General features: G+C 36.4%; 1 protein-coding gene across 6 annotated transcripts in view; it reads left to right on the top strand.

Annotated features, from left to right (window-relative positions):
* Positions 1-21,017, top strand: part of tbck (TBC1 domain containing kinase) — a 255,240-nt gene that overhangs the window by 40,640 nt on the left and 193,583 nt on the right. For all 6 annotated transcript variants that reach the window (XM_039759207.1, XM_039759206.1, XM_039759204.1 and 3 more), the window contains exons 4-5: positions 7,657-7,771; positions 8,476-8,549. In XM_039759207.1, coding sequence (XP_039615141.1) covers positions 7,657-7,771; positions 8,476-8,549 — 189 coding nt within the window. The remainder of the gene's footprint in view (positions 1-7,656; positions 7,772-8,475; positions 8,550-21,017) is intronic.

The raw sequence follows: 21,017 nt of genomic DNA, 5'->3' as shown, positions 1-21,017 counted from the left end.
ACATTCATGTCATTGTTTTGAATTATTACATTAGGGCATTTGCAGGTGCTTCAAAGGTTTAAAGTTCCCTTGTGACTGATTACTTCAATATTTTAAAGCTTTGTACTCTATATTACCATTCAATTTAAAGTTCATAAAATGGACGTCTAAATATTTTATTAAAACATAGCTCATTTAAGAAGGTTGCAGAATTCTGGATCTGATTTTACACTTTGCATCTGGTTAAATTTTGTGGGTATGTGTACAAATGATTGTCTGTGGACTGCTTATTTTTTGGAAAAGGGGAAGAATTATTGATAGTCTTTCTGAAATGTAACAGGATTCTCTTCTCAGTGGAGTCAACAATAACACATTTGGAAAAAAGAGTAATACAGGATACAGCATTGTTTTGTTGGTAAATATTTTAAATAAATTAAACCTTTTCTGACAGTGTGCAACCAGTTATATACATATACTAAAATTTATACATGTACTTCCTTACTCACTAGGTTTTCACAATTTCCTAAAGCCTCTCTTTTTTTGAATCCGTGATAAAACTTTTCAGTTCTGCCATTAATATAAAATTTCTTATGTAAAAGTAAGTTAGGATATGGATTGTATTAATGCTATGTCTCCTGAAACAAACTCTGTGTTCTAAAATATTCCACTAGCTTCAAGGAAGTTAAATTATCAGCAAAAACAATTTAATTTTGCATTTTTATATGTCTCCCGAAGTCACTTCAACAATGGGTCATCCCCGGATCCTTTTTTTTATACTTTCTGTTATGGTCAAATACCAAATACGTTTTAATGTTTTTTGGGATTTCCTTGCAGTTTTTTAATTTCTGGTCAGTTATCTCAAATTTTATGACCTGTATTTTATCCATGAAGATAATTCTTTCTCCTCATATATTTTTACTGGTATCATAAATCAGAAAAGCCTCATTTCCCTTTGCACAGTAGCATCTAAGTTAGTACTGATATCCCTGTGGAAGAGTACCAACACACTATTCTTTACCCACTAGAAAGCTACCTTTCGTAATTTAGTTTATCTTCAACTTTCAGCTTCAAGGATTACTTGGTCATCACAAGCTAACATTGATACTTGGCAAGAAGTAACTCAACTTCTGTGCACACAGATAATTATAAATTAACCCACCCTGAAGATCAGGGGTGGGGGATAGGGTGTTTTATCTACAATACCCGTCAAAATATTTAGTGATTGACCTAAATTTTGAAAAGGTAAGCCGTAAACTGCCAGAGGTTTAAATTTAAAGTTTAGGTTAGCAAAAACTGAAAAAAGTAAATTTCAGAATATTACAAATGGATTTTCTTCTGGGAACAACTAATGGGTTACAACCTACAGATGCTCTACAGTAATTAAAGTAAATTAAGCCTTGCAAGTTGAAGCAAACAATTTGCACAGGTGTTCCAGCTACTATTGGTTACTTAAAAATCTTATGTCTGTCTTAAAGCAGGGAAGGAGCATTATATGTTACCCCCATGTAATTATGGCTTTTTCCTTATGTCTCATTGTTAAATGGTGCCTTAGCTTGGCTATGGGTTTCTTGTACCCTGAAATAGAGAAAGATTTTAAGAAAATAAAGTCCATTTTAAACTTTATATAAGTTTATAAAAAAAATCTTCTCTTCAGAATACAGTTTTCCATGGCAGATTAATGTATACTATATCCTGAGTGTAAAAGAATAAGTTACATTTGAAAATTACCAAACTTTTTCTTTAAGCTTTTTGAACAACTTATAGACAATGTATCATTTAGTTTATGTACTTTATTTTTGGCTATTGGATTTTATTTTTTGATACGAAGAAGCTGGCCAAATGATGGTTTCTCTCAGCATCTTAAGATTTTGTCTTACTGCTACTTGTGTATTTGCTTTACGTGAAAGACTACATGCATTTCATATATGAATTATGTAAGAATTATCAAGCCTGCAGAAAAAAAAACTGTGTAAGTGATGCAACTGGTCAAATGGGGTTTACAATAATGTCTACATAATCTGGAACCATCCATTACATACCAGTATTGGGAGCAAGCAAGCAAGCTTCAGTCCACTGCACGACACATTCATGCACACATCACGTTCACTAATACTGCACCAATTTAGAATAGTTAATTATTCTGTAAAATTCAATAAAAAAGGTATCATGGACTTAAAACATAGCAAAAGATTCACCCAAACTGTTGAATCAGTTTGTAGAGGTGTTGGGGACCTCCTTCCTGGATACTGTCATTTCTGACACTCTTAACTGTGGTAGTCAGCACATTGATTAAGACGAAGAGATTGTTTTTCCTGAGATGGTTAAAAGAGCTCAGAGTGTCACATGATGTATTGACCCATTTCTCTGTCTATTATTTTGTGGTATGGTTTACTCTCTGTTGAGGAAAGAAACACGCAAGAGTGGTATACCTTCTCAAAAATGATGTCACCTCCCCACTGTGGATTCAGTTTACTTTTATTGGCTGAAATGTAAGCTCTTAAAGATCTTGAATGGGTATTCTGGGCATATTGCACTGGTAAGAAAAGACTTTTCAATGGATGAGTTTGAGTATATAAAATATATAGGTTCCTGCTTCCCTGAGACCCTGCCCAGAATAAATTTGTTAAGAGAATGCATGTTGAATAAAAAATCTTGATTGCATTAGCCTGGGGATCAGTCAGCCTCTGTATAAACTGACATTTCATTGCACAAGTCCGCTGCTTCGGGGATCTTTTAAAACAGGCAGACCAACTGGAGCCTCAAAAGAACTCCAGCTTGCACAGCCACAGTGAGTGATCATTTTAAGAATAGTAAGCCACTTAAAAGAGATATGTTAAGAACGAGAAATCATGGACCCTTGGAGTCTGCGAACATCACAGCTGTATGGTCCTAAAATGCACCTGTGTTCTTCCCATTCAAACTTTTTGCATGCCACACTGAACAGGCTGCCTTCCCCCAGCTACAGCACATTCCTGCTAAACTCAGGAATTTTATGCACCTATTACTGCGAATATGAGTGCCTGGGAGCTTTCTTATGTGGCCAGCAAAATATAAAAAAAGTAAGGGCTGCAGTTTGAAGCTTTGATGAATTTCTTCAAATGTTTATAGGTAATTGACGATGTGAGGAGCCAGTCGCTAATAAACAAAATCATTGACTTAGCTGAGGCCTAGTTTATATACAATCATTTCATGCATACTAGTGTATCTTATTGAGATGTGGTATGTATCATTTGACCAGCTCAGTCTATACCAGTGCCATTGGGTTGATAGATAAAAAAATGGATGCTTTATTACATGCCATTACATAGTACTATTCTGATGTCTGATGTAGTTGCGCCGATCTTATACATCTTTTACTGACTAAAATTAGCTCTTTGAAGGAATGTATACTGAGTAAGATGTATGCCTTCATTTTAGTCTGAGAATTTGCTTAAGCAAATTTGTGTCCAGAAATCAAGCTTTTGGAAAATTGATAAATCTCTTTACCATTTTTCACTTAGGGAAAATGTCTTAAAACAACAAAAGATATTGTTATATGTAATTTGCATGTTTGTTTTTGTTTGGCAGTTGAAAGTTTATTTGTTAGCTCTGTTAATATAGGTGGTTGCAGATTACTCATTTCTTACAGTTGTTGTATTCAGTCCTGGATGATCCCTGTGGTTACAGGTTTTCAAAACAGCCAACTTCTGTTTCCAGTTGGACCCCACGTTAATTACACAACCTATTATTTCCTAGTTTCTTAAGTTTTGTTAGTCAAAGCAGACATTTATACTAATGCTTCAAAAACAAAACTGGGTTAAGTAGCATGTTATTGGAATGTAAAAAATATTTATGTATGTCACATGGGGATAATTTAGTGTTTTTATTTTTTGGTTTGGTATTCATTATACATTTATTGGTGCTTTGGTTATTTAAGCCAAAAAGTAGATAGTATGTGTAATCATGACAACTTAGTTGGTGCCACTGCTGTATTTATTATAAAATTGCTACCCCTGCCAATGGGGACTGAGATCAGAGATAATGTGAGCCTTGGAGTTCAAGATTGAAAGAATTTAATATTTGTACTAGCCTGCATGGATCCACCAGATTTATTTTCTTCGGGAATGTTATTGAATTTTTTTTATTCTCCTCTCCTTTATTGTCATCTGACCATATCCCAGTTACACTGTTAAAGAACTTTCATTTTCATGACTGAAATTGCTCTGTTTTATGATGTTCATGTATGTAAATGATGCATGGTTTATTTATTTCTGTCTGTTATAAGTGTAGACTTGTGTAAGCTCTATGAGTCTGTTTTGGTGAATAGTGAGATACAAAAATAAATTCAACCAAATTGAGAGTCAGTTTCTATTCACTTCCAAAATAGCCATAGAGCAACTCTCACCCCAAGGCAAGCCTGACCGCAAGAAAACAACCTTTAAGGTCAGGCTTTAAAATTCAAAATAGTAAAAGTCTCAAACTTTGTAGTACTGTGCGTCTCATCAAAGGGAGAACCACAAAAAATGCCATCTGGAGAGAGACAGGTACGCAAATAATATTAATAAAAGAGGATGTTTATTAACAGAATTGAGCAAAATCCACAAAAAGCTTCAAAAAGCAATAAGGAAGTTGCCAAATGCAATTCAGGTCATCAGAATCACACAATACTTGCAATTCCTCCAATCACCAGAAGTCATCTGAAAGGAACCACTCAATTCCCAGCTTCTTTTTATCTGGCTAGGGACGGTCCCTTAACACTAGAATTACCAGAGTCTACGAATAAAACTCGTAGATCCGTCCCACCTTAAATCGCTTCTTAAAACCGTTCACTCCTCTCTGCCAGCCTCCTTTGTCCTGTAAATGTGCCGATAAAAACAAACTGCAAGCAGCCGACTATTCCATCCCCCCACCGACTTAGAATGTACACGAACTTCTCCCAGTTCATGCCTCGATTATCTGGGAGTGAGGTGGAGTTTTAGAGTGTAAATAATAGATTGTTATTTGGAACACACGCATTTCATTCTTGTTCCGTTCCTACAGTAATCTGTGTAAACACAATGTTAAAACAGAAACTTTTTCATTTTTTAGTAATAAATGCTATAAAATGTAGGCATAAACTATAAAATGTGTGAAGCCTGAAGGCCAAAGATCAAATAAACACTTTCATAAAAGGATCAAGAGTTTTACAACAGCTTCCGTGGCGTAGTGATAACATTTCGTCACTTAGAGCGCAGTTCGATTCCCCGCTGGGGAGAAAATTTATTTATTTATTTTAAACCTTTGCCGTTCTGCTTGCCTGAACTCCCTGTCTATCTATATAGTAATAACAGTAATTTTATTATTATATAGGAGCTTCCCTGTCTGTCTATCATATAGTGCCTTTCCTTCCTATCTATATACAGTATCTATCCCCTTAGCTGTTTTTTATATATCTATTATACAGTGCCTTCCCTGTTTATATATCTAGTGCCTTCACTGTCTGTCTGATTGCATATAGCGCTGAACTTACTGCTCTGTACTATTCTGTCCTCTGCATGTCACGGAGTACAAAAGAAACACCACCATACAGCAACATGTGCGAACTGGCAAGATCGGGGAAAAAAACACACGGTCACTGATTACAAACCGCAAGATGAATGAAAGAGACAATATATGTAAAAACATCATCGCAGTAATGCAATATTATTTGAAAACGAACAGCGTCAGATCGGGTTTGAATATGCGCCCGATCTGACGCTGTTCGTTTTCAAATAATATTGCATGTACTGTGCGTTGAAACTGCTGCACTGAATAAGCTGACGCTTTCTGTTACAGCGTCAGCGTGTATTCAAACCCGATCTGACGCTGTTCGTTTTCAAATAATATTGCATGTACTGTACTATTTTAGAATAAAAACATACATTTGATTTCAGTCAGTCCGTAAGAGCCAGTGCAAATGCATGATAATTGTAAAGGTTACCTTTTTTTTTTTTTTAATTCAGTTCCATTCTCTCAGTCGCGTTCACGATCCCCCCTCTCCATCTGACACTGCTGTTTTCACATAAAGATGCGCTATAGCTCAAATGTGATTTATTTGGAGACGCTATAGCTTGAATGTTATTTATATAGAGAAGTAAGTACAGTGTCAGGTGCTCATTCAGTGTAATAGGAACCATAGCACAGAGAGATGTGTACACTGTAACAAGTACACATGTCGTAAATGTAGGAAAGGTGTGTGGGAATTGTTAATATTTGAATGTGATGATTTTATATAGCACGGATCGGAAATCAGCAGTTCTTAGCAGTGCACCACGCAAGCTGTCGTATCAACCGCCTACTGTAACTTGCTTTATTTTTTCTTCACTTATAGTCTAGAATTAAAGTGCACTTGTTTTGTTATACTTGTACACCAACATATGTTCCTGTGTTTGAGCGACACAGGCATGCTCTAACAATAGATGTGTAATGCCACGGAAAGTGCACGCAGGCACTTCAGTTCGCAAGCATTGGTACGAGAATGCAGTCACAAGTATGCTGCATAGCTATAGCGCATCTTTATGTGAAAACAGCAGTGTCAGATGGGGGGGGGAGTGGTGAGGTAGGGAAGGATCCTGAACATGATTGAGAGAATGAAAAGTGAATAAAAAAAAAACTAACCTTTACAAGTATCATTAATTACACTAGCTGTTACACACTGAAATCAAATGTTTTTATTCTAAAATAGTAAGAATAAGATCAGTTTACTTCTCAAAACTAAGCCGTGCGGGATCAAACTCATGACCTTTTGATTACTAGTCAGCAGTTGATGCCATTACGCTACTGTGACAGTTGTAGTTAGAATGTGTCAATGTGGTATGCTAAGGCGGCTTTTTTTCTGCAGTTATATTTTTGAATAAAAGTATACTTGTTCTGTTGTATTTGTACCTTTTGTGAAAGTGTTTCTTTGATATTTGGACTTCAGGCTTCATCCATTATATAGTTTATGCCTACATTTTGTCATTTACTACTACAATATGAAAAATGTTTCTGTTTTAAAAATGTGTTTACACGGATTACTGTAGAAACGGAACACAAGTGAAATGCGTGTATTCCAAATAATGATCTATTATTTCCACTCTAAAACTCCACTTCACTCCCAGATAATCAGTCAAGACATGAGCTGGGAGAAGTTTGTGCACGTTCTAAGTCGGTGGGAGATGGAATAGCCAGCTACTTGCAGCTTTTCTTTTATCAGCACATTTAGATTAACAAAAGACGCTGGCGGAGAGGTGAGAAAGGTTTTAAGAAGCGATTTAAGGTGGGAAGGATCTACGAGTTTTTTTGTAGGCTCTGGTAATTCTAGTGTTAATGTTGATGTAGGGGTGGACCAGCCTCTGGAGGATCCATCCACAAAATACACATACAGTAGATGCTACATAATAGAATACAACTAACAGATATTACAAAATAAGGCAAATAATAAATGAAAAGAACAAAAGAGATGATGAATAATGAAAAGAATACTGAAAGAGGCCCTTTAAATTGGAGCCAAGTGTAACTTTATTTACTCTGTTTTGAGTTGTAATTGAAACATGTATATAGGAGAATGCAAGCGTTTCTTTCTGATTTTCCTTATTTCACCAATGACTCATTTTAAATCCTTAAACAACTTTATATAGTAACCTGTTTTATCATTCATTTTGATGCAAAAGTAACTATTTTTATTTTCTTTATTTGTAGTCATCTGAAGGTACTCCATATAGCCTATCAAGTATTAGAAGGACTGGAATATATGAATAAACATGGGATGGTTCATCGGGCATTAGGATTAAGAAATATCCTCCTTGATCGATTGGTATTAAATTTTACTTGTGGTTTTTAAAGAAGTTAAAATGTTTTCAAATATAATGGCTTATTTTGAGTGTAAACTATTTTTGTGAAATTAAAATTTAGCAGCTTTGCAGAATCCCAATTGAAAAAATGAATTTATATACTTTATTACTGTAAATTACTAAGGTTAATTGCATTTTCAAACATTTTATAAAATGCAATCCTTTTCCTTTATTATGATGACAATTTCACCTGGTCCATGACTTTTAGCTACATAAGGATTCTACTTATGTATTGATCTAATCTCAAAAGAGATATTCTTTTGTAATGTTTGTTTTATTTTCATTTGGGACAAATATATATTTAAGGTCAGTTTTTTAAAACTGAAAACTAAAATTATTCCTTTAAATATACTTGTGTGATTCTGATTATTACTTCATTTTCTGAGCAAGTGAACCTATTCTAAAGTATAAAGTAGATTAAAATATGGGTAGTGGAAAATACATTCAACATGTATAGTGAAACCTAATGATATTTTTGAATATATAATGTATTATTATCTATTACATATTTAAAATGTCACTGTACTTTTAATTAGTCAGACATCAAGCATATCAGGAAAAAATTGCCAAATTTGATTTGCTTCAGATCTTCTTTTTCATTTCCTTAGATGTTATTATTGCCACTTGCCATTTTATCCTGTAAATTTAAATAATTTTGTGATTTCAGGGCTCTGTAAAACTAGCCAAATTTGGTCTTTACCACATGACAGACCATGGAGAAGATGTTGATTTTCCTATTGGGTAAGAACAAATAATTTGTATAGTTTATTACATGCATACATATAAATTGGTGTGGGAGTTATGGAATTATATTATTTTTATCTCTTATCAAAGTAAAGGTAATGATTTGGTGACTGAGAAGAAAGCAATTTGTATCACTTTTTCCTTAATGAAATTTTTTTGTCTGACCATAACAAATATGTGATGAACAATATGCATACTAGTTTTGGATCAGTGCAAACATTTTGACATAAGTATTGATGCCAGCTTTTGAACCTCAGTACCTGTCCCAAAATTATTTTTAAGCAAAAAAATTGTAACTCCTGTCTTAGTCCAGCTTTTCTGCTGCACTGCACACTTGTGTGACATCATGCCGTACCAAGCTCTATTTCCATCTTGATATCATAAATTGTGAGTTGTAGTAATGGGGAGTTCCTGTGAAACTTTAGTTGCCCCCTCTGCACAATGCCGCCCCTCAAACTTGATAGGATAAAATGGTGAAAATATGTGTTGAACCAATAAAGAGGTCAGCACTCATCATTAAGTCTTGATCAAGCAGTGAGTCTCATGTAGTCATGATTGCGTCAAAGCCAGAGGTTTTAGTAAGTCTCCAGCACATCTAAGCAAGTTGTTCTGATCTGCTTTATTGGGGGTTGTGTTGGCAGGATTGAGTGGAAACCTGACATTTACTTCTTTGTCCTGTGTATGCAAGCAGGTTCTCCAACTTACATGCTCACAAAAGGTACTTTGTATGCTGTGCGACCCTAATGTATATAATGTATCATGTCATAAAATGCCTTGACTAACGTTAGCCAGATTTTGACATCTTTTTGCAAATTACTGGAGTGCTACCAGAGGGTCATTTTCTTTAGGAGTGTTTAGAAATAGAAAGTTTAATTCTTCCCCTCCTCTCCGACAACATGTTATGTAAGCTTATTTGTTAATATATTGCTAAATTTTGCTTCTGTTTATTAAGATTTTATGTTTAAGTACATCTTTTTGTAAGTTATTACTAAATATATAAATCTTTTTAAGTTATTAAATAATGTTTAATTGATAAGTGCGTTTATACGGTATTACAAGAGTATTCAATTCCTTTAAAAATTCTTTCATTTTTCTAAATAACAAATCTCAGGCTGAATTTTAACTCATTGTAATATGCTTGAACTCATTAAAAATGAAAGTTTTTTTCTAATACCAATTGTTTTTCTTAGAAAACAGTCTCAAAAACCTGGAAATCTGTTGTTTGCATAAGTATCCAATCCCCATATTTTAATATTTGTAGAGTAACCTTTTGCAGCAATAACAGTTTTAAATCTTTTGGATGCTCTGGGTCAGTCCTCTAGGTTGATCTGCTCCAGGCTGTTCAGGTTAATTAAATAATGTTTGTGGACCTCAAGTAGTTCTACAGATCTTCAGTTATATTTAGTTGAGGGATTTGACTGACATATTTATCTTTTTGTCCATGAGACACTTCACAGTTACTTTGTGATCTTACTCCTGTTGAGCGATTCACCCAGATGTAAGTTTATTGGCAGACTGAAACAGATTGTCTTGTAGTATTTGCTTGTATTTTCCACTTTCTGTTTAACCAGGTACTTCTGATGAAAAGCAGTATGCAAGTATGTTGTTTTTTGAAGTGTCAGCAGTGTTAATGTTTGCTGTACCCTGATCATTCTGAATTTGGCCATACAGCTCTACTTTGCTCTCATCTGACCACAAACCAATGCAAAAGTTTCACTCTTGTGCTTTTTGGTCAGCTTCAGATGGGCTTTTTATGTCTTCTTTTGTGCCCCCCTGTTCTTCAGGTTAGTGTTACACAGAGCTCTTGAACTGATGGATTGATGCATATTTACTGCAGTTTCAGCTACTGAACTCTATAGCTTTTTCAAAATATTTGTTAGCCTCACTATGTCCTCTTTTACAAGTTCCTTCTCATTTAAAAAAGGAATTTTGAGGAACAACCTTTTCAAGACAACATCTGAATGGTTTGATGAGCTGGAACTTTCTGATAACTGAACCAACGGTCACCACTAGACCATCCAATCACTTGGATATTATTTGTACCCTTTTTTAATTTATTACCTGATTTATGAATTTGTGATATTTTACTTCTGACTTCTTTTGAATGCTCATGAGTTTTCATTTTCACAGCTGTCCTTGAGATTCACAATGATCTCTTAAGTGTGGACTTTTTATCCACAAAATGTGACAGTTTTTTTAATTATTCAGTGGTGGAAGCCAATTGTGTAGCAGTTCTCTCCTAATATAGGCAATTTTTTTTCATGTATGTAATCTTAGACTTCCAAAACACAGTGATTGATAACAGGATATTTTCTTTTGTTCTTATGATTTTTGTTACATAAAGCAAATGTCAATAAATAATTATGAATTTCACTGCCTACAAATACCATTGTAGGATTTATTATTTAGTAAATTTAGAGCATTCATCTAGGGTCTATAAACTATGATAATGGTGTTGTGTTGAATGAAATTGTGGCATGGTTTGTATTGTTTGTTATTGTTTCAGAAATCATTGCTAGGAGCTAAAAAAAGTGACTAAATAGGAACATAATATAACTGTAAATGTCTACCATCCTTTTACAGACAGTGGTTGATAAACAGTTAATATTTTTTTATCTAAATAGCAGAGCCAATCATCTGTAAAATAAATTATTTCTTGTACTGTTTTGTTAGAAGATAAAATGTAAGTGGTGGTAAAGCAGGTGAGGGGACGCTGGCGCATGCAAATTGCTGCCGCTCCTCCCTGTTAACAACACTTTTCGCAAAATTTGCTTTAATTCTACACTTTCTCACGCTTGTTTTATTTCTTTATTGTACGTATAGTTCGTGGATACAGCTGACTTGAATTGCATGGATTTGGCTTAATATTTACAGATTTTATGGACTCTACTTTGACTAGGAACAGCTGAGTCTGTGGATCGCAGGACGGGACCTACGAACATTTCTTTATACCTGGCGATCTAGGACCTCGGGATGATTTGTCTCTGTTATTATATTCGCTATGCTGATCTGCTCTCATTTCATCTTACAATACTCTACGACTAGGAACTGATCTGATGTTCATACTAACGTGGCTTATGGCTCCGGGGCGATCATGCCTGAAATTACCAAGCATTACTGTTTATGTGGTACTGTGTGTATTGGAACCACCAAATTCTGCTACCTTCTCCTGCTATGCTTTCTGCTGCTTTGCTATCGCTGCTCATCTCATCTATGCTGCCACACCCGCCTGTCCTATCAGTTCCACTGTGCTGTGCTGCTTCTCCACTGCTTTTCAGATAAGTATTGCCCAGTATTATGCTAAAATACTCTCATGACAAACTCCTTCTTATTAAACAGTTTGTCCAGAGCAAATGGTCTGACTGGAACATCCTAAAAGACGCTGGTATTTTGCTGCGTCCGAAATATATACATTGCAGGTTAGGTCACCGCCACCGCCAGGCTGCGAATGAAAAGACAACCAGCAGCATTTGCTCAGGAATAAGCCATCCTTCTCATGGTGCTGGAAATAGAAGTGTCAGTGTGCCAAATTTACATTATATGGAAATAAACCCTGATCACGGCTCTTTGCAAAAAGAAGCCTCATTAACTAATATTGCACTGTTTAACTTGAGATCTGTTAATGGCAAAGCATTGGTGCTGTCAGAACTCATCACTGACACCAAACTTGATATTCTGTATTTAATGGAGACTTGGCAAAAACCGAGTGAATTTACGTCTCTCACGGGGGCGACTCCACATGGTTTCACTTTCCATACAGAACCGACAAGGAGGTGAGCTAGCAATAATTATCAGAGCAGACTTAAACATCAATTCCAGTGTGGTTTCCCTTTCTTGTTTTAGATCAACATCCCTGACGCAACTTTATCATATACACTGAAATTACCCGCATATTGTTTATTAGTTTAATGCATCTGATTGTAATTAACCTGTAACAAAATAATGGTCCAATTAATGGCCAAACTATTCCAAATACCATTCTCACTGTACCACTTGGAGTATTTATATCACTTTATCTGAGTGTGAAGTCACAGCTCTACAGTAGCTGACTGGAAAGAGAATTATCGGTATACAGCATCAAGCCCACACTGCCTCAGCCATGCACACTGTCTATTGAACTGCTCTCTTACGGCAAATGCTTTAGAGCCTTTCCTGTAGGGACATCGCAGTTCAGAAGCAGTTTCATCCCAAGAACTATAAACACATCAATCAGTCCATCAAGTGCTCCTTGTAGAACTGTTTGTACTTATTAGTACAATTACCTCACTGTAAACTTGTGATACAGTTATAATATTGCATATACTGAGCCACTTTATAAAGCGTGTGTTTACATATGAAGACGATATCATTTTTAAGATGAAATGCAGCAAAATATGTTTATTACATTATACAGATAAAATGTTAACATCATTTAAATAATCTATATTGTTAATAATTAAATGTGAGGACACGGTGTCGCAGCTATAGCTAGTTCAGGGATTGTTCCTGCCTCGTGCTGTATTCTTGCTGGGGCAGGCTCAACACTGGAAGAACAGATAGATAGAATAATTAAACATGTACTACGAAGATATTTCAATGTTCCTTAAAAGTTTTGAAGAATCTGCGTTCTAAGCTTACAAATGGTTTAACATCTATTACAGAGCTGATTTTGTGGCGATTGGTTATTTGGAGAAAGAAAAGGAAGGACAGGAGTTGGAGGTTAGTACATTTGAAAGAAACAGTACTGCTCCAATAAATGGTTTCATCGAAGGTTGCGCAGCAAGCATCTTGCAGGAGGCAGGAACAATCTCTGGCCAGCTCATCACTATCACTGCACCACCAAGTTCCTATGTTTAATAACATGCTTTAACTCCTATCATCATAAAAATGATATCAAGCATACAGTACATCTCAGTATTTTAATTATTCAGAGAGCTGTACTATCACGAATGTAATGGATTCTGTGACTAGTCAGAGGAAGAGAAAGCCCGTTTAAGAAGCATGTAGTGATTCACACACACAGAGTACATAGAAGAACACTTACAAAACAAAGCATTTAGTATGCTACTTTAGTGACAATGGTATTTGAGAAACTAGTAAATTAAACGATTTAAAGATGAAGTTTATGATGTTCTACTTTAATGAGAAAATAAACTACGTGATTAAAGTGGAAATTTCAGATTAAAGTTGACATTTCGAGCTTTTCTCTCATTGTGTCCTTATTTTTTTTCTTTTTTCTGTACCCTAATAAGCTTTCATATGACATTCAGAAGGTGGGCTACGACTCGCCTTTTCACGACGACTTTGATATCTGACTTTTTCTTTTTTACTTTGTGAACCTGAGCTTTCGAGTTTCTCCAACACTCTATGTCACTCGATCAACTTCCTTTTCTTGTTTATACCACTGTTTAAACCAACAAATGGTACGTTTTTTCTTGCCTCCACTTGGTATTCACTGAAATTCTTCTGTTTTCTCCCATGCTGTTGCCATTGGCTTTTCACTAAATGCTGAGTTTAAGGGATATTTATATTGATTTGCATATTCAAAGAGGCATAATTCTGGGAGGAGTTTGGGAGTGGCAGCAGACGCATATATGTGCATTACTTTTCACGCTGACAGGGATTTATGGAGCGGAAGAATGTGGAAGTTGATAAATGCACAGATTTATGCATCTGGATTTTTTTGTGCATATGCACATTTCTTCTTTTGTCCTTACGCCATGTTTTAGTGTGAATTCTACGCACAGCGTTATGCATGAGGCCACTGGTGCTTCCTGTTTTGCTATATGGTTGCAGTGACCTCCGACAAAGACTGGACTGCTTCGGTACTGTCTATTTGGAAAATCTTTGGGTACCACTGGTTTGTGTTGAACGAACGGTTGCTAATGAAGACCCAAATAAGGCACATGTGAGGGAGCATCAGTTACGGTATTACAACCATATGGTGTGATTCCCCAAGGGTTATTTGGCTCACAAGATCCTCATTGCTGAGGATCTGAGTGACTGGATAGAGCCAACTAACTGCCATGTAACAGCTGGCAGCGGAAAATAAATGCCCATTTTCGGGTCATGGGAAAGGATGGTGTGTCTGACTCTGGGGTTGCCAGCCAGGATTCTAAGCTGTTTCGTCATGTGGTGGGTATGGCAAAGCGTTGTATCAGTGCATGCTTCCCAACCTGACCTGACCTGCACGAATCCAAACTTGAAACAACAGCAGTATAATTAATGAACACAGTCAGACCTTTAACTACAAACAAGTTTTGTTCCTTTTCACGTTCATAACCTGATTTTGTATATAGGTTGGAACATACGAAAAACAAGACATATGACAAAATGAGATGAGACAATTCAGTACATAAAGCTTATTTGTGTAGAGAAATGCTGTCATCTTGTGCTGGATTTGTAGCTCAGTCTCAGCAATACACATGAACAAACAAAACCACTACATTATTTAGCTATTGAAAATGTCTGATAATATAAATTTTGGTAAAATGTATAAAGCTTTATTACTTATTTTACAGAAAAGCATTTTAAACTTATTAATAAAATGTCAGTGATGCAATACTAGTGAACTTTAATGCAGTGATTCAAATGATCCATTTTGATCACAAAACTCATTTGATGAATTTAATTTGTATTCAATTAAAAGAAAACTTTTGGGGTTTTATGTATTTATTCATATTTGAGGAATAGCATTAATTTGAACCCAAGCATGTCTGTATATTCAGTTTGAAGTAGAGAATATATTAATGCCTTCAATTTGAGGACTTATCAAATGCATGTTTGTCCAAAATGTTTTCAAAAATACACATTCCAATTTAATCGGGCTCTACCATTATTAAAAGATGTATTAATATCCTCACCACTATATTGAATGATTCCCTAAGACCCCAGGGACATAGCATTCATAGCTTGCTATGTTTATTTAGCGATCTAAACATACTTTTGTGGGTCTCTCACATGCATCGGTATAAAGATGTAAGCATTATGTGGAGTTCAGTTTAGAATAATAATTAATAATTATTATTTACATTTATATAGTGATTTTCCTAGTGAGCCACTTCAATCATCCCCCAATTTATGCAATAGCAGCCATTTTTGTGCCAGTACATTCACAACACATGAGCTATTAGGTGGTGAAGTAGTGATAAAGGTAGAAACAGGAGATTATTAGGGAACCAGAATGATTAGGCCGTGTTAGGCAATTTAGCCTTCACATCAGGATAACACTCTGCTCTTTACAAAGAATGTCCAGGAATCTTTTATGATCACAGAGAGTCAGGACCTTGATTTTACATGTCACCCAAAAAACAGTGCCATTTTGACAGCACAGTATTCCTAACACTGTACTGGGGCATTGAGATCCACATTCAGACCAAAGGCTAAGCGCCACCTGCTGGCCTCACCAACACTTTTTCCGGCAGCAACCCAAACTTTTCCTAGATTGTCTCCCGTCCAAGGCCCCAACATGCCTAGCTTCATGTGGATGACCTCATCAGAAGTGCATCTGGTATTGCTCCTGGCGGGTGAGAAAGATACGTAAATATAAAAAGCACTCAAGACAGTTACTATTGAAACTAGAGGAATTAATATTCTTCCTATTCAGGGTCAAAACTGATTTATGAACAAAGTTTTCTTTAATAAACAAAGCAATGCAGTTTATTCATGACTAGCAAAATACCCGCGCTTCACAGCGGTGAAGTACTGCCTTAAAATTTTTATTAAGAAGAAAATTAAACCTTTTTAAACTGAGGGAAAATATACCAATAATTATTTGTTAAGGATCTCTTTGTAATATGACCAAGCTGTGCGCTGAGCTTACTCTTGAGCATGCAACGTACAGTTGGCCATGTGAACAGTAATCTTGTTACAAATCTCACAGCTTGGATTGCTGCTGTCATAATCGGTTTGAGTTTCATGGTTTGTTTCAATTACGACAGTATTTGTAGGACTTGTGTTGAAGAGACATTCGGCATCTGTCAAACATTGTTAGTATACAACCGGTTTCATTGATAACGTCACATCCAGCTTTGGAGAGTTTAAACATTCATAAACATCAAAGTGTCCACTACTGAAATCGTCACCTGTGAATCTAAGATGTTTAAGAGGCATAGGCGGTTGTCGAAAGGTGTAAAATATTTGGCCATTTCGGTACACTTGAATACAACAACTGAACAATTCAGCGGCAGCCATCAACTCACATGCAGATCCATAGGTGAAGGGCTTAAGCATTTAACTCTTATAGTGCTCCTGTGTAGTATAATTATCTCCTGTACCGTCATCAGTCCACACCTTGAACTTGTCCCAGTCATTCAATACATAAGACGCAATGTTCCTCCGGATATCAAGAGTGAGCCTGATATGGCCGTGCAATATGTAACAAAGAGAATGGAAAAGGTAGGTGCCATCTCCGGGCATGGAAACCACTCGGTAAGTGATAGTTCTTTGATCGATGGTGATCACCTCAATAGACATGTTAATGGGGGTACGGTTGGAACGATAAAGGAAATGGGTACCTGAACAATGTAAAGTAAGTCTAAAATACCTACACAATAACTATAATCGTAATAAATGAACAATAAAACAGAGGAGAAGCCGTGGATTAAATAAAAAGGCTGTAGTTATCAGCAGGGAGACGTGAATCCTGTGGCGAAGCAAGGAAGGGAATGTCGAGACTGGAGCGACGGACGGCCTTATATAGGCAGACAGCCAACAATGTGGGAGGTGTTGGGATGGGGGACCCAACGCCGCCTCACACGGTGACCGAGCTGCAGGCTATGGATGTATATATGTACATAAGTAGGATTCAGTTAGCGTTGGGAACCCGCGTACCAGATTTCTTGAAGATGGGCCCATAAGTAACAAAGACCGTTGAAAAGTTCAATATGGTGGCCGACAGTGGCATCATACCACCGAAATAAGTACCAAATTTCAGGCTTCCACATACACGGGAAGTTGGAGAATTAATGAAGTTGGAAACTTCAATATGGCGTCCAACAGTGGCATCATACCACTGAAATATGTACTTACATCGGTTTTGGTTAGCGCAGGGAAGCCACCTACCAAATTTCGTGAAGATGGGGCCATAAATAAGAAAGTTCAACATGGCGAACGTTGTTGACTGTTATGACCGTTACGTGTAGAATTTCGAAATGAAACCTGCTTAACTTTTATAAGTAAGCTGTAAGGAATGAGCCTGCCAAATTTCAGCCTTCTACCTACACGGGAAGTTGGAGAATTAGTGACGTTGGAAAGTTCAATATGGCATCCGACGGTGGCGTCATACCATCAAAATAAGTACGTACATCGGTTTCGGTTAGTGCAGGGAAGCCGCCTACCAAATTTTGTGAAGATGGGGCCATAAATAAGAAAGTTCAACATGGGCGGACGTTGTTGACCATTATCGACCGTTATGACCGTTACGTGTAGAATTTCAAAATGAAACCTGCTTAACTTTTGTAAGTAAGCTGTAAGGAATAAGCCTGCCAAACTTCAGCCTTCTACCTACATGGGAAGTTGGAGAATTAGTGATGAGTGAGTCAGTGAGGGCTTTGCCTTTTATTAGTATAGATATAAGGACTAAGTCGATGTTTATACGCATATATATTATTTTGAATTGCGACAACCTATAAAAAACTAGTTTTATATTAATTTTTCTTGTTGCTCTTTTGTGGGCTTTTGGAAGGTCTGAAACTACAGGAATAGTAATACATATTCAGTATAAATTCTTTTATCCTGTAATTTCAAATGCGATTTTTTTTAGCTTCTGTATTTCATGACTGTGTTATTAGGACATGCTACATTGTTTCTAGGGGCTTCCTCCCAGATGACACTACATGCCACGTCAAGGATGCTTTTAAACACCAAACAGTATTGAGTACACTCTCTGAGATTAAGGATTCATCCCTCAAATTAATCATTTTTTGTATTTTATGTCTTCTGGCTCCCGACTCTTAACATTCGACTTCATCACTTTGTTCACTGTTTTATTGTTACGGTTTTGATGACAACGCTTCTTCTGTTTAACATCTCCGAGACATTCTTATTGTGACTTTGCACTTTTAGGTATTAACTCTCATTACAACTTCTCAAACATGCACACAGTTCTCATGATTTGTCTCATTCCTTTTTTGCAGCATGCAATTCATGGATGTTGGCTGGAGCTAAAAAAAAAGCAGGTGGACTCTGTCTATTGTATGGTCCAACAGCTTCTGTCTGGATGCTCATGACCTGTACAACATCTCTATATATAATCTTCATTTCGGTCTTGATCTTTGTTTGTCCGCGAATGAATTAGAAGAAGCACTAGATGGCAGTAGAGAGACAGCTAAAACAGGCAGTGCATTAAGAATCTTCTCCAGGCTTATACTGCTGAAAACTGTAGTACTCCAGTCACACCTCAAAATGCAGACATTCCAGCTAAACAAATTGTTGTGCTTTAAATTAACTAAAGAGATCTTCATTTAGATCTTGATCTTTGTCCGCAAATTCCATGCATGTGTAGACCACCTTCCAGTTTACTACGTTGTTGTTACTCACGGATGTCAACAATGTGCCGGAATAACGAAAGGGGTGGTGGACAGTGTTACGCTGATTAGCTCCATTGCCGAAGATAAAAGTTACGTGCCTACGTAACATATAAATGAAAGAAAGACAGTGGGTAAAATGATTGACAACGTAACTGCACGTTCCGGAAATTATTATTGTTACGTTGTAGCCGGCGAGTGCTGCACGTCTCACAGTTGTACATGCTCACGTGTCAGTGAAGTGATCTCTATTTATGCTTTAAAGAGCCTGGATACCTATGTGTCCCCCTTTAATAACCATTGCTCCGTGTATATTGCCTTACTCTTTGGATTGGCACAAAGCAACCTGTGAGATTGGAGAAAGGTTGAGAAGACATCATGAGAGGAAACAACAGCGTCCTGAAAACAAGACGGACTGTGAACAGACAGAAACAGAAATGCTCCTACACCACCACATAATTACGATTCGGATAATGATTCCGAGTGGGCTGTTCCTATCGAATCAGTGTCCAAGGGTTTTCTTTTTTAATTTTGTTTCCCCTATAAAAATCATAATGCTGTGCGACGAAGGGCCCAGTTCACGACTGGCAGCCGCGTTTAAACAGGTAGCCCTTCACAGACAACTTTAACACGCGCAACGTAGTTGGGCGCACATGGCTAGTATAGTATATACAGACACAGGAAAATAATCATTCAATACAAAGCATAAATCTAAGCTGACATGGTCCCACTTTTTCTTACAAATTTACCAATTATATTTCCCCTTCTTAAGTATTCCCTAAAGAATTGCCTAAGTTAAAAATATCCATTCAGTACTGTCTTGGTTCATGTCTGTTAGCCATTTAGATTAGTAAAGTTTTGTCTGGTTTACAAGTTTCTCAGTGCTTGCCTACATTAGGCACTTATTCTATAACAGCTTGTGTGTGAGGGAATGTGCATGTCACACATGACTTACAAATTGCCATTTGAATCTTTGAGTTTAGTGGAAGGGGTGCAACAATTTGAAAGTGTTTATCTTTTCAATTACATTTGGTTAGAGAAACTTACCAAAGTTCAAGATTTAGCATAGACACAGGTTATTATTTTAGCATATGTAAAACCAACTATCAGAAATGAATATGCTAATGTTATGCATTGGGTTGAAATTATAAGTATTTTATGTTTGTTTTTGTTTAATTTTGAGTTATGTTTCATGTCTTTATGTTGTCACACACGTGTTAGAAGATCTACTATGGGGCATATTTTTTCTGTTAGCTGAATATGTAATATTGTAATTATCTACTGAAGTACTATGTTCTTTGTGAGTGGAGCCCCAAGAGGCAGGACCTCCCTTGGACCCTCCCTCAGACTATTTAAACTAAGTGCAAGGACCTGGGAGTTTGAAACACTGTTGCTTACTCCTGGAGTTTTATAGGTATTGCTGTTTATTGTTTGGTTTTCTGGTAATTGTTTATCTCTGGCTTTCATTTAAAAGATTCTGATTATTGAATTTTGTTTTGGGACTCTGTTTGTTTTACCATTGCTTTTTTGACAACTCCTTTGTGTACCCCTATTGCTCCTTTGAATTATTCTTTGTATTTTTAAGAATTTAGTTAATAAATCTTATGTTTACAGTGATTCTTTGCTTGCTCTATTTTATAAAAGACAAATGTTGACAGCCTTCACCTTAGGGGATATTCATTACAGAGTTTGTTTTTATAGTTGTTTTGCCTCCTTATTTTTGCTCCAGTTGAAGCCTTGGAGCCAACATGAATTCAAGGTTGCCTCTGCTGGGCAGACCAGTTAGGTTTCTGGCCTGATTTCCAGATTGTTTTGGATGCTTCACCTTGTTATTGCATTGGAGGAAACTCCCTTCATAACAACTAATACATTTGTTGACTTTAACTTAGATAAAAGGTTATACGCAGTAATGGTGCTTATTGAGTTGTCCGTTTTCTGTTATCTAAGAGGATGGAAGTGA

Source organism: Polypterus senegalus, chromosome 7, assembly GCF_016835505.1.
Source record: "Polypterus senegalus isolate Bchr_013 chromosome 7, ASM1683550v1, whole genome shotgun sequence".
In the NCBI taxonomy this organism is placed as follows: Eukaryota; Metazoa; Chordata; class Cladistia; order Polypteriformes; family Polypteridae; genus Polypterus; species Polypterus senegalus.
The sequence above is the reverse complement of the archived record's forward strand: the minus strand, read 5'-3'. Positions and strand labels throughout refer to the sequence as shown.